The sequence below is a fragment of the Protomyctophum parallelum genome (assembly GCF_964188405.1).
Source record: "Protomyctophum parallelum genome assembly, chromosome: 15".
NCBI lineage: Eukaryota > Metazoa > Chordata > Actinopteri > Myctophiformes > Myctophidae > Protomyctophum > Protomyctophum parallelum.
In genome coordinates, this window is record NC_139710.1 from 43,273,245 (window position 1) to 43,288,533 (window position 15,289).

Sequence of the window (15,289 nt, forward strand, 5' to 3'; positions counted from 1 at the left end):
TATCCTACTGTGTTGTTGGTCTGTACCTACACACAGTAGGTGGTGTACAAAAAATGGTACTGTATGTAACAAGCACTGTCTATCTCATGCTAATGTACAGTACTAAATCATCATGATTGCACAACCAACCTCTTTAACCTTTGCTCATACAGACAACTATTTACTAAGTCTTATTACCTTAACATATGCTATTTTAGTTGTAATGATATACTATAAAGAATACTGTTTTGAAGTATTTTCATCTGATCCCCCCCCCCCCCAAGAGTTCAGTCAGGTCCTTTCATGATGATGAACATGCAGTTTTTTGCTGGCTGCCTCTTGATTGAGCTCAATCTGGTTCTCAGTTTAGTATAAAGCACACAAATAGCCTTCCCCTAGTTCCTGTATATTATCTTAAAATGTGTGCCTGCATTGTTTTAAAGACTTTGACACAAATTAAACATGGCAGAGCCATCAACAAAGGCTATTTTGTCTGCCAGTCAATGTGGCCCCCACTGTAATTGTCAATGACAAAAACAGATTCTGCTAAATTAGTCCCTGAATTATGTGGGGGGAAGTAAATAGTTTGTGATTTATCATACTCTAGGTTGGAGGTAGATGGCCTTTTTGTCAGGTCCTGATGGGAAAAAATCTCCTCAGCAGAAAGAAAGGAGGAAAAAAGAAAACATAAAAAAAAGGTTCCATGCATAGTAATAACATTCATCCACATTCCCCCCTAAAGTCAGAATAAAAACTATGAATAAAAAATGTGTCTAATGGTAATGACTGCTGGGCAACAGCAGCAGTGGAATCCGGCTTTTCGGACGCATCAAGTCACGGCTCGTTCGCCCCAGTCTCCACCACCACTGTGTATTATTGCAATTTATTATCGCAAAAAATGAAAACGTAATGGCTGGAGGTTGTGAGACTGAGAAGAGTCATGCTTGAAAATGTCAACTACACACTAGGCTGATTGTTTTTAACCAGTCCTGTTCTGATGATCAAGCTGCCTGGCCTGTCTCACATCACCCCACTGTTCCTATCCAAGGGTTGAGAATGATTACAAGTTCACACATGGATTCTCATTTTTTTTTTAAAGCTATTAGGTTGTAATTACTTCCGCTATTGTGTCAACCCTTCTCTTTTCCAGACTTCCTGAGATTTTAGTAAATCATCGAGTCAATTATCTTTACATTCTCTTTCCGAAACCCACCCAAAAATGGGTACCGAATTTATTTTGTCTTACTCTTTGTCCATTACAAGTTGAATTATCATCATTATCGGTTGGTATGACCTGTATAACCAAAAGCGTTACTTGTCAGGAAATGGAGCAAAGAACCTGCGTTCCAGTGGATCCATTGCATTCATTAGACACAACAAGATGATATGAAGAAAGCTTATGACGAAGACGTAAAAAGACAAAAATATGGACATACAAAGTTTCTGCCCGACAGCAGTGATATACTGTATGTTGTGCTCAACTTTTGAGTTGCCTCTTTTCGTCCATGCAGGAAAGTAGCGTGGTTGTGGAATTGAAGCTGATTGACGTGAAAGACACATTGCCAGAGGGCTTCACACCTATACAAGAAACGGTGGACACAAGTAAGTAAACAGTCGGTACAAAACAACAAGCTTACTGTACGCACCTGCCCCTCTCCTTGTTGCTTTGACTCTCAAACCTATGTATGCCAGCCAGGTCCTCTGGGGCAGCTTTGCTTGAGATAGTGAATGTTTTATGGGTGCAGGTTAGCTTAATTTATGGTAGTCTGTGGGAATAAAATAAACATTTTGCCCTGGAGGTACACAAGAAGAGAATCATGAGTCATTGTTTATCTCAGCTGGAGCTGTGCTTTTCTTTATGAGCGGCTTATTTATTTATGTATTTATTTGGGGAGAGGACGAGTGGATGGGGGTTATCTAATATTAATGAAATGCATTCCCCAATGCTTTAGTGCTTTTTGAGTGCTATGTATTTCCCTCCCCTCACTATCCATGCCTTGGAAATGTAATAATATTTTGGTGTGGGGAGTGAGGACAGCTTGTTTATTATTTTTATTATCATTGCATTTACACTGCACTTTCCAGTGCTGCTAGGGGAAAGAATGAGCGAGGCACAGATGCAATATTGGAAAGCATGGCTGTTTTTTTTTCTCTTCTTTTTTTCTTTCTTTACCAGAATGAAGGAAAGAGATTATGTTTTGTTTGGCTATGGTGTAATTTAATGTTTTATTACGTTATGTGAATCCATGTTTAATGTATACATCTGACATTATGGATGAGATGCTACGTGGAATATCCAGTTTAAATCCCTGTTGTGCACTACAGCTGATGGAGAGTTTGCTTGCTTCTATCATTTTACCTACTAAAATGATGAAAATTATAATAATACATGCTGGGTATTCTGTGTTGTCCAGCTGTCCCAGTGGAAACAATATTCCCTTATCTAGGAGATGAAGACTAAATGGAAAAAAAAAAGAAACTTGAGGAAGTGTTCATCATGGCATTTGTGAATGTTTGAATTAGAGCAGTGGTTCTCAAAGTGGGGTCCGGGGACCCTCAGGGGGGCGTGAAGAGGTTCCAGGTGGTCTCCATCTAAATGATTGATAACTCTAAAGCCCAAACCACACCAATGATTCGAGAGTCGAGACGCAACGAAACCGTTTTAGCGTTCGTTGCAGCAGTCCGATACAGTATGTCCCGTTGCATTGCGTCGCGACTCGCAAGTGATTAAATTCACCTTTAGCTAAGCTCCGCCCTCTCCCACTTGTCCAGGCGGGCTCATTCATTCTAATCATGGATTTTCACATTAAATACTGGTTCCAGACCTTCAAATCTCTTCCAAATCCATGAACAAGGCCTGCCATATGCACTGGAAAAATATGTGCATGTGCATATGCACAATGTTTTATCATATAGGAAAACTATTGGTGGAGAGGTTTGTCTAACCCATGTTATGATTAGCTGTGATTGGGCCATAGCAGTTTTGGGAGGGGCTTAGCTATAGGTCAATTCAAAGGAGCTTTATTGGCACCTCAGTGCTTGTGTGTGATAGTTGCATGGTGAATCATTGGTGTGGTTTGGGCTTCAGAGTGTACAAATGGAACCACTTTGACCTGTACGAATCAATTTCATTCCATTTGAACCCATTTCAATGGGGGACCTTGGCCTAATGCATATTAAACTGGGGGGGTCCTTGAAATGAAAAGTTTTGAGAATCACTGAATTAGATGACATTATAGAGCTTTAAACTTTATTTACTGTCTTTACTGACGGACCTGTGTGTACCTTCGCCATCAGAGGAACCTGCCATGAGGAAGAGGAGGCTGTGTGCGAAGCTCAGTCCTCGGGCTGCTGCAACCACTGCTGTTTGTGACATCCTGATCACTGGGAAGTCCAAACATCCCCCTGTTAACTACACTTCTATAGGGTGAGTTCAAATCCACAGCTAATGCATTTAGCAGTTTGGGAAATAATCAAGTAATCTTTTCTGAAGGAACCTCTGCTGATATTTACTCCTAGTTCCATTAGAAACCTTTCCATACTGTCAGTATAAATAGATGGATATGTGTGGTATGTGCCTACAGTGTGTTTTCATGTTCAGGTGTATGGGTGTCTGATGATTATTGAATTGTTCATATCAATGACAAACCAAGCCCCTTTGTTCTCACACTGAGCATTGTGAGTGGACTCAGAGCCATCTAATAGAAGAGTTACTTACGTTGTTGAGGGGGCAGAAACCGAGCGCTCGAGCGCTTTTCATGCAGCCTGAACTGAGACAAGCTGGAGTTGGAAATTCATTGTTTTCAACAAGGGTGGCGTAAATAAGAGTTATTTTAAGCATGTGTGCATGTGTGCAACTGTTTTAATGTATTGTACAGTAACAACTAAAGTCTCTTTAATGTTTATGTTGTAGTATTACTACAAAACAATCTAAAATAAAGGGATTTAAGATCATTAAAGCTGGGCTGTTGCCTGGATCCAATGAGAGCCGCCATTGGACTGGCCCCATGAAGTGAACGCAGTCTATACCTAAGGCTCTGAGTGGACTCTGCCATCCAATTGACATAGAAGTTAGAACATTTTTTTTTATATTTCTTTTTGAGGGGCCTGTGCCCAGCTTGCCGGGTTTGTGAAGAGAAAAGTGAAGACGGAAAAGTGAGGACGCAAATTGTGATTGGCCGGTATGAGATGATGTATGATTATACTGTATATGACACGGGTGTGATTTTTTTAAATTATAGTTATAATTATAGTGTTTGGTGTGAATGGCCCTTTAAGCTTGAGTTATCCACACTAATAGCCAGCACAACACCCCATCCTTTGTCCGCCTTCTCCTGCCAAATCACACCGTTTGCACACATCTCACCATGCACAACACCAACAGTATGCCTGTCCAGACATCACACACTACTTTGCATCCATGCAACTGTAGACATTCTTGTGCCATCATCATTTACATCACGTTTTTAGCATATGAACAATGATGATTTTTCTTAATAATGAAGTTCATTAATCTTTTCCTAGTGAAGTTAACAACATGGGGATATGGTATCGAATGGGAGATGTTCCTCGGATACAGCAAGCATCACCAACTGGATCCACTACAGCTTCAAGTGAACCACAGCACCACATAGCAAGGTACTGTCTCGTCATAATTCTTTACAGAAAATGTAGTAAATTCTTGAAGTTCAGTGTCAAGAGAGAGCTAATGTCCTCCGCTCCTGCATGTAAAGCAATGAAGTCCTTGGTAATTGATCTCTCCTGAGCAAACTGCAGAAAAGGTTGTGGCTGGACATAGAGGAGAGGTAGTGAGGGTTCACTGGAGAGACAGGCTAACTAGACAGGATCCTCAGAACAAGAACATGAGTTCAATGAGGGCTAAACTCCTGCTATGTGTGCTGTGTCCCAGGAGGCTCAGGCAGGTCGCTCTCTGACGGTGGTGACAGGAGTGTTGTACTGTGCAGACAAAAGAGGAAGAGCTGTAGCCCGGAGAGGGAGGGAGGGAGACAGCTGCAGAGGAAGGGAGGAGAGCTCCAAGAGCCTCCGCCATCCTGGAGCCCCATAACCCCCCACCTTCCCTCCCTTCCAACCCCAACCCTCTCAGCTGCTCACCCTTCCTCTGCCTCAGGCCCAGCAAGAAGGAGCAGGTCTTTGTACCACGTCCAGATCAAACAGCTCAATTATTTATTGCAACCAAAGAGCTGGGGATTTCCACAGCAAAATGTAAATAAACAATCAAGACTCCTTCAAAATGGCAGCAGACCGTGTAGACCGTGGAGAGACTCAACTTGGCTGGGGCACGGCTGGCTTTGCCAACTTAAAATGTGGTGCCTTGCCATTGAGTGCTGGGCTGGGGAGAAACCACTTCACAACCTAGGCCAGAGTGGGTGAATGCCAACAGGGTCCACTGCTCAGATGGCAACTCAGTGGAATATGAGTGTGCTGAAATGCTGAAAGTTTGTTCAAAGGGAAACTATGATTTTTTTTGTTTTGTTTAGTTTTTTGTGAGCTAGATTTGTAAGCTAGATTTTGGAGAATCATCCGTATTTCAGCTTGAAGATGGTCAGTAATCTTTGATGTCTTCCAACAACGGTGAGAGCCTCGGCTGTACTCCCGACTTGCAAAATGTTACCGGTAATCCTCCGTTCTTTTGAAGCCTGCTTTCATGTTGGTGAGGCACTGGGGTTGGAATAAATTGCACCTCGAAGCAACTCACACGCCCCTCCTGCTGCCTGCTGAGATCACAGGCTCCTGTTTTTGTATTAACATTAAAATTCATGCCACAGTGTGCAAGTCTTCTTTTTAGTGCATTTCCATCCATAATGCACAGACACATAAGGACAGTTTGTGGGCAGTAGGCGCTCTTGCCAATTTCGACAGTGCCAGGTCTTTGGCAATTTATCTTTAGAAACTGGCATGGCATCCGCTCTGCGTACTTGTACTTTACACAAACACATCACCATACGTATTTGTGTGTCTTTCAGTATTTCACAAATGAGAGGTTTTGGCACAGTGATTCATGACGGTTGGTCACAGTCACAGATTGATTAAATATAACAGTACAGTAGTAGTCACTTTCCTTGTAGCATCATTTGGCTGTACTTTATTCATATTCTGCATGTGAAAATTCCTTCCCCATCCCTCCTTGGAGCCATCTATAGTATAACAACTTTATGGCCTTTGGAGAATGACACCTCTTTAAATTTAAGTGCCCTTTACAGTCAGTGTAAAAGATGTTTTAAATACAGTCAATAATGTGTACATTTTTAATGACCCTTATAATTTGGAAGCTGCAGTGATCCCTCTCAAATGTTAAGTTGCCTCAGGCAGCAAGAACTTGTTAGTGCACTAACTTAAGTCAGGTTTTTCAGTTGTGTAAAGCTGTATTAAATAAACTGTAATTATAAACTGTTCAATGTGCTATTATGAGAGTTGCTGTACTGTACATTTAGTATATAATGAATCCAGTGGTTAAATCTAAATGTGTTTTACATTAAAGGTCTCATTGTTTTGACTTATACAGTACTTGATGAGAAGAAACAAGAGTCTCAAAGTCCTGCTAGTGACCCCTTGAAGCCATGCTGCTCCCAACTAAACCAAAGTGATTTGAACTGACAGTGCCGTCCTTAGTGCCCCAAAAGCTTTTAAGTAAAATAAAACAAAGTATGGTCCTAAAGGAAATGCTTTTAGGCATTTCCACTGGAATTTGGTCACCTAAACCCATAGGGGTTATCCTGTAATAATATGTTATGCTAATATGATGTAGATGATGGGATATCTTGTGCAAAAGGTTGACTGTGACCCAGTGCAGCAAATAAATGATGATCAGTAATTTGTTATATTTCAATCCATATTTCAATCAATATCAATTCAATATCCAATAATATCATATTCAATCCATATCCTAATCTCGGATACAGTCGAGAAAGGAAGGGAACTACTGGCAGTAGAAGAGGAGTGCAGGGCCCAGGCCGTAGCGTAACGGTCTGGGCACCGGACTGGTGATCCAGTCGCGGTGTGCCGCGGGTTCGACTCCCGGACCCGACACGGCCTTTACCGCATGTCATCCCCCCATCTCTCTCCCGTTTCCTGTCAGCCTACTTTCTATCCCTTAAAAAATCAATAAAGGCGTAAGCCGCAAAAAAATATATAAAAAAAAAAAAAAAAGAAGAGGAGTGCAGGAAGATCGGCCTCAAGCTCAATGCCAACAAAAAAAACAAAAATAATGACAGTCAACACCGAGGACAAATCCATTGCCACTGCACCGCAGCCACTGCAGTGCTCGAGCCAGTCGAGCACTTCAAATACCTCGGGGCCTGGACTGCCTCAACTGAACAGGACCTGAAGGTTCGGAGAGCACTTGCCTAGAAAGCCTTGCATGGGATGAAGAGAGTGTGGAAATCAGATATGGGAGAAGACCTTAAGAGTTTATAGCTACTGTGGAGTCAGTACTGCTGTATGGGGCCGAGATATGGACCCTCACAGTACAACAGGAAAAGCCCTGGATGGAGTCTACACAAGAATGCTACAAAGGGCACTGTCACATGGACGGACCACATTAGAAATGTGGACCTCTATGGGGATTGGGGACTTACCACAGGTCACAGACAAAGTCAGAGAGAGAAGGATGAGGCTGACAGGGCACTGGGTCAAGCACACAGAACTGGGGAGCCAACCCAGGGCAAAGCCAGGAGAGGAAAGAAGCGTACCACCTACTATATGTAGACGTACTGCGGCACGACAGCTTAGCTAACAACACTGCAGAGCTGGTGTTGGCTAGACCTCACTCTCGCTTACTTAATTTAACAATCCATATTTTTGTCTCCACCAGGCCGAAGGCATGGGGATAGAGTATGTTTTGCACTCCGTCCGTGTGTCCTTCCGTCCGTCCGTCCGTCCGTCCGTCCGTTATCAGCTAATCTCCGGCACCTTTGGCCCGATCCATGCCAAACTGCACACACTCTCCCTGGATGCCAACGACGAACCTCTGCCCCAAATATTCCTCAACGGCCTGTTATAGCGCCACCATGAGGCCGATTTAGGCAAAACACATTTCTGTAGATAACTCATGTGATCAACAGGGATCTACACAATTTCCCATCTTCCATCCTGATTGGCTAAGATTGTCTTCCAAAGCTCACATGATTGATCCGTTTCGAACAAAATGACACAAATGTGTCCAATTTCCATGAAATTATACACACACATTTCCACTAAGCCGAGGACGACATGCCACAATTTCCCCCCCCAAATCAGCCTCACGGTGGCGCTATAACAGGCAAATTCCTGTTTTTACCTATAACTGCATCGATCTGTATATAACTTATGTATGCGCACTCCCTAGAGGCCATGGAAAAACATTTTCCCTCCACATCTGCCGGTTATAGCGACACCATGAGGCCGATTTCTGCAAAACACATTGTTTATGTTAGTCGCACAGATTTCATCCAAATCTCACGCAAATCGGTCCACATGATCTCTGTAGTCATGTGATCAAGACGAGCCTGTTGGATTTCTCAGATTCTACACTGATTAGCTAAGATTGCCTTCCAAAGTTTTCAGGAGTAGCCCGTTTTGTACAAAATGCTGCACATGTCCTGCTCATCCAGAATTCTATCCTCAGAGATGCTATGAGTGTATTTCCTCAACAAAATGAAGAAAATTGTTGCAAGAAACAAACAAACAAATGACAAATTACTCCTAAACATTTTGCCAAACATCACACACACTCCTAACCTCCTGGTGGAGACCTGTGCCCAGAAGGGCACTTTTTTGTTTGTTTAGTTTTTTGTGGCTTTCGCCTTTAGTTTTATATTTTTTTATGGAGGGATAGACAGTCGGCTGACAGGAAATGGGGAGAGAGTTGGGGGGTGACATGCAGTAAAGGCTGTCCGGATCGGAGTCGAACCCGCGGCACACTGCCATCTTGGATTACCAGCCAAGGTGCCTGGACCGCTGAGCCATGGCCCAGGCAGCAATCCATATCTTGTTCAAACAAATTATTACATAGGCTAATTATATTTTCAGCAATGCTTCGTAGAACAGTTCAGTTAACAGACCTTGCCTCCCTCATAAATAAATATGGATGGATTCACCCTTGCATTATCATCTAATTTGACAGTAGATCAACCTCCAAAGTCTTCAGACTTCCTATCAGGAAAATATGTTGATTATTCCAACACATTTCTAGTACTGTAGGTCAAATATGTCTAATTTTAAAACCAAAGAATATGGGATAGGGTCTTGTGTGTCTGTGTTTGGGTGGACCCCTGAAGACCTTTCGTGTCGTGTAAAGTCCATCTTTCATACGATCATGAAGTATCATAAGATCAATCCCTCACTCCCTAAAAAGGAATTAACCATTACATTGAATTACATATGTTTGGTTTGTCCCAATTCAACTTAGAATTCAACTTACCTTTTTGTTATATAACTAAGTTGTGTGAGGAGAATCATAATGAAAGCACAACAATAGTCTCTCTTCCATTGTGACAGCCAGCCACTGAGATGCCTGCCTCTCTTTGTGCACAAAAGCCAGATTTTGTTACTTTACACCTATTCACAAGGACTGAGTTCTGGGATCGGGGGTCTGTTTTATTGTTCAATCCCAAGGACTGTGTAGTGTGTATGAGTTGCATGGCATGGATAACTAAAACAACATGGAGAGAAGCTATACATATTTGGCCCTCCTGTCTTGTCTTACACACAGTAAGTAACTGCATCGGGAGATCAGATCAGGTGACGCTGAGATAAAAGTTGCTCAAAACACACTGCACAGACTACAGCTGACTGCAGTGCCGATGGCACTGTTCTGTGCCTGCGTGAGAGGACATAACTCTTCTTACCATAATGAATAATGAATAACGTTCTACCCATTTTCCACCAAAATGACTTTATGCTTTTTTTATGTGAGTAAATCCCCCCCAAAATGACTCTTTTCCCATTACACTGCCAGTAGAATATTCTGTTTATATTTCTGGTGTGTCTGTTTGACCTAGATAATTATGGTACACAAAACCAACTGCTTTACACAGTGATTATATTTTCTATCCCATAGCTGAAGCGGTGGGGCGTTGCCATAGCAACCGGACCAATGTTAAAAGCTGCCGTGGGACTCAACCATTATATAGACTGTAGTATACATTGGGGTCCGTATATATACGGACATGGGGTTCAATAGCCGGGGTCTCCCATAGCCGGGGTCTCCCATAGCCGGGGTCTCCCATAGCCGGGGTCTCCCATAGCCGAGGTCTCCCATAGCCGGGGTCTCCCCGTCTGTCCAGCTCTATAGCCGGGGTCTCCCATAGCCGGGGTCTCCCATAGCCGGGGTCTCCCATAGCCGGGGTCTCCCCGTCTGTCCAGCTCTCTAGTAAACAATTCATACATACACCAATTTCATCCAATCAGTAGAGAGAACCCATTTATCAGCTTATAGTGTTCCAGTTCCAATTTTGGTCCGGATGTTTTTGTTTCATCACTTCTAATTTCACTTGTTTACAGGATACAGCACCTTTAAGGGTAATGCTATGCATGGTCCATTAATTTTCACAGTTCCCTCTTCGTTAATATTGTTGTTTACAGTACTATAAAAGCGGCTATGGGTTACAGGCAACTGATCTTCAAATCTTTGAGCATTGTAAAGGCTTTTTATCAGGTCCGTCCAAGTATTCCAAACGGCTACAGTGACCCCTACATTTATTCATGGCCTCAGTCTGATGTCAACCACTTTGGCTTGCTCTCTGTCAAGAAAAGGCCATATCGCCACTTCCAGACTTCATAATGTGAAAAACCTGTACCGTCCGGTCAGCCTTTTACCCTGGTGTCCACTGTAGCCCCACCAACCCCCTCATCCTGGCCAACGCTGCCATTTGTTCTCCTGATAAAACTGTCATCGCTGAAGCTGATATCTGACCTCTACTGTACAATGACTGGTGGCATACAGTAAATTAACCTTGTCCTAATATCGCTATTTATTTGCCCTCAGAATCAAGGTTTCTGACACTTATAATAGCCTATAGTTCACAGCCTGTAGACACTTCTTTTTCTTTTTTAAATCAAACGACCAAATGACAAATGTCGAGGCCAAGTGTCTTTTTTTTGTCGTTGCAGAAAGTCATCAGTGTCAGGAATGACATGCATATCAATACACCTTGTATTTCCCCGCCCTATGCTTTGTAGTTCTACACTGCCATTTTATCACTGCTTTAATCAGCTCTTCTCACAGTGCACACGACTCTTGAATAGAAAGACACAGTGTCACTGTCACTGTGCTCTGTGACAGATCTACCATCTAAAACGTTAGAATACATAATCATTGTTTTGAATTCTCCAATTTTATTATTCCACAGAAATCTAAAAAGTTGCAATATATATATTTATATTTGTATTTTAAAGCGTCTCAATTCAAACCAAAGGGATGCAAAGTGGCGGTGCCACAAACGATAGTGATCAGAGATGGGCTCGGGACTGTGCTCAAAGATTTTTCCAGTGATTTCAGAGAGATCCTCTTTTCAACACCTGACACTGAGCTTAAAGGAAGATAACGATGGGTGAGAAAAGCAGCACTGTCTGCACATGGAGGAAGGTGTGGAGATGTTGTCACAGGGAAGGCTGGATGCGTGTCAAAACAAGAGCTTCCAACTCTCTGTCGCAGCTCCAGCTCATCCCTCATATCGTTGCAGTTGGGCAGAAAACTTGTATCTCCATATTTCAACCGTTTTAGTGTTTTTTTTTCTTCTTTTTTTTGCAAATTAAAACCTTACTTCATCATACAAGAGTGTCACACAAAACATCATAATAAACAAGGAACGGTTTTGAACATACAAGGTTTCCACCTGATTGTGACGATATTATGCATAACTTTATACTAAAGCAATAAGCCACTAGAGGTCGCAGAGTATTTTAATGGCGCAGTGAGGCATGACGTGCTAGCGGAGTGCCTCCGACCATAACATACAAAAGTTAAAACAATTAAAACAGTTCTTAATAGTTCACTTCAAGAACAACTTCTACAAGAAAGTAGTTCCTGCATGCTACCAGGAAGATCTTCCTGTTTACTCAGCCACTCCAGTCAGGCTGTGTGTTACTGTTAGACTTTTCTCATGTAGGCTACACATAAACAGTAATTCCATATTCCATAGAAATTCATATATTTTTAACGCCTGATTTAGCTACTAAAACTCCTCACAAAAAGTTTGGAAACTTAACTTTGGTTCATTATTTCTCGAGTACAGCTTGTAAGCCCAGGCATTCGTGGACGCACTCCCACGTGCCGTTAGGGACAGGGTTAGTAATGCGGGCGAGTCGGAATGGCGGTGCGTCGGAATAATTGGCTTCAGAATAGCAGACTTCGGAATGCTGGCGTCTAACCTCGTGGAATGAGCAACACAGTAGCGCCCCCAAAAATATTGTTCTGTTGGCATTCACACTTGTTTTCAATTGCTTAGTGGATTGGATGATTGCACTCTCCCATAGTAATAAGGAAAAAACAACACATGTTGGCCATTTTTACACTCAGTGTTGGGGAACTCAGTAGCGTGTGCATACACAGTCACAACAGCTTGGCACCTCCTCCTCATGCTGGTCACAAACCTAGCCACATTTAGCTGTGGGATGGCATCCCATTCCTCAACCAGCATTTGTTGCAAGTCAGCCAACGTGGTTACGGCACGAAGAACGATATGCAGATTGCTGCACAGATCATGGGCCATCTTTCCATGGGGGCAGTGTCATGGTATTGGGCAGTATCTCTCTCACAGGCAAGACAGACATTGTCATCATTGATGGCAATATCACTGCCGCTTGTTTTCCTTACAAGCCCCGCCCGAAGCCCCTCAGTCACTCGCCGTCGCACACAGGCAGTACTTAGAAGCTCTGCACAGCCGGGGCTTGTAAGGAAAACAAGCTCTCCCCTTTGCTCGTTCGGCTACTCCCTGTATATGCTGGATCACTGTATAAACAAATAACGCACATGTGATTGATATATGCTGCTGAACTAAGTAGATTGAGTAAATTTTAGTCTGTTTTATCACTAAATGAAAACCAGGCAATCGGAATCAAGGAATGGGACTGGCCGTTTTAGAATCTGTCGTATGGCGGCATTGCATGCTGAAAATTGTAGATGGACAAGCTCACAACAAGCTTGTAGATCAGCTATTTTCAGCGTGTGATGCCATGGTAGCAATCAGTCTTCACTCTCATCTTTGTATTGGTTCTCTGCTGACTAACTCTTGTGTATCCAGACAGTCTCACCAACGTTCTCTTATAGATTATTTTGTTCAAATTATGGCTTTATTTGCTTATTCCATAAGGAACAACATAAACATGCATATGTATTAAAAAACGTTAAAAAAATGTAATCAGTGTCATCAAGCAATCCTTGGTGCCTCAGTGTACATAGTTGGACTAATGTGATTTTAACATACACAGATTTCATGGGACCAAAAAGCTTTTGATCAGAGGTGTAATTGTGTAAATCTTTTAGGCCGTGTTCCCAGTTTCAGTAATTTGATGAGGAACAACACTATAATATTCAAATTAGGAATATCTGTCAATATGGCTCCCTTTGCCTGAAATGAGGATTAATTGTTGTCAAAACTCCAGTGGCCATATAATATGAGCTCAAGCACTGTGGTTTGTTATGAATCCACTTTGCCATGTTTTTGTTTTAAGAGTTATTGGTTTAATTGATTTGCCATATGTTACGCTCACCAGCGCACCTGCAATTGTATTTAGAAATCCCAGAGTTTTGGTTCTCTGCATCAAACAGATGGGTATGGTAACCCTAGTGGTTGACTGACTATAGAAAATTATTGTATACATTATGCATGCAGTTCTGATTCTCTTTTATTTAACTGCTACGTTTGCTTCTTACATAGTGAGTAGTTCAACACAGCAGTTCTTATGCTTTCTTCTTGATATTCGTCTTTTTTGAGTGGTGCGACCACTCCCAGGAACAGCAATGTCCGTGGTAACCTATGTGACTATGTCTGTGTTAACCTATGTGACTATGAATACCAGTAGGGGCAAAAGTGACGCTGTTGTGCCAGAAACGGAGAGAGAGAGATAGTGCTGCACTGTTGCTTGCTAATGAGAGAGAGGGAGAGAGGTGGTGGGGGGGGGGGGGGGGGGGCAGGGGGAGAGGGGAGTTGCACCACTCAAGAGTTTTCAAATTATTTGTTTTTTACATAACATCATAATTTACAAATTTCAATTTAGGCAAAAAACAAATAATATGTACATTGAAACTATACAAACTATAGCATGCCAAGTCAGCAAATGACCTGGAGTGGTGTGATACTGGAGGATCACACCTAGGATCACACAAATGGATGCCTTAAAGTAGGGTTCCTCAAATGATTTTTTTTATTTTTATTATTGCTCTTCCATTAAATATTATGCTTTTAATAGAAAAACAAAACAAAACAACATCAACCATGTTTATCGATGCTTGGGAAATGTTTCAATGCTCGGATAGGTATGCATTTTCTTTTCTTGGCAGAGTCAACCTTTGCAAAAGGTAAAGAGAATTCTTCACCGAACATGACAATCATCCCTACAAGATTGATGCCAACCTTTTAAAAATGCACCACTGGCCTGGATTTAACATGGCCAAATGCTGATGTAAACAAGGCAGGGGAAAAGTCCACCCCATCATTGCAAATAAATCTGAGTTGCAGACTTCATCTCATAAATACCACAACCTGCCAAGAGTCTTGTTTTATTGCTGTTGATGGAAATTATTGCATTTATTTATCTCATCCAAAGAGATAAGGCTTTGGAAGCCACAACTCATGCGCGGTGGCTTCGCCCTCAGAACGCCATTAGTCTTAAATTTAAAGAATTTATTTGTTAACCCCGCTCAAGCTGAGATTGATTACGATTCATATTAAACAGACCCACCAAAAAATGCATGGATGCAGAAAACACGCTTTATTGTTTACAGCTCTAAATTTGCTCGAACTTGCAAAAATATTTCTTATATTTTTCAACACTGTTGTATACCCCCCCCCCATCCTTCTTTCTTTAACTTGCTCAACCTATTATATACTCCTGTCCTGCTCAACTGTAGTGTTACCCTAATGCTGTTTAAGTACTTAGTTTTGCATGGTCAATTGGTCATCGTTAGACAGCGTGGTGGTTCATAATATCAGTTTTTAGCTTCTTTTGCATTCAATGCTTGTCACATTATGTGGTTCTCCTGAAGCCTAGAAATTTCTAGCGCTTGCTGTGGATTTATTGATCAGTGGGGGTGAGTCACCGGGTGTAATTCATGATAGCTTGATTGATGAGGATTTCAATCTTTTATGGT

The 15,289-nt window shown here is 42.1% G+C and overlaps 1 protein-coding gene across 1 annotated transcript in view; it reads left to right on the top strand.

Annotated features, from left to right (window-relative positions):
* LOC310871874 (multivesicular body subunit 12B-like) overlaps nucleotides 1-15,289 on the top strand; it is a gene marked incomplete at both ends in the record, with an annotated part of 39,632 nt that overhangs the window by 8,128 nt on the left and 16,215 nt on the right. Inside the window, 3 exons of the mRNA XM_083783511.1 lie at nucleotides 1,491-1,581; nucleotides 3,277-3,406; nucleotides 4,504-4,617. Coding sequence (XP_083639637.1) covers nucleotides 1,491-1,581; nucleotides 3,277-3,406; nucleotides 4,504-4,617 — 335 coding nt within the window. The remainder of the gene's footprint in view (nucleotides 1-1,490; nucleotides 1,582-3,276; nucleotides 3,407-4,503; nucleotides 4,618-15,289) is intronic.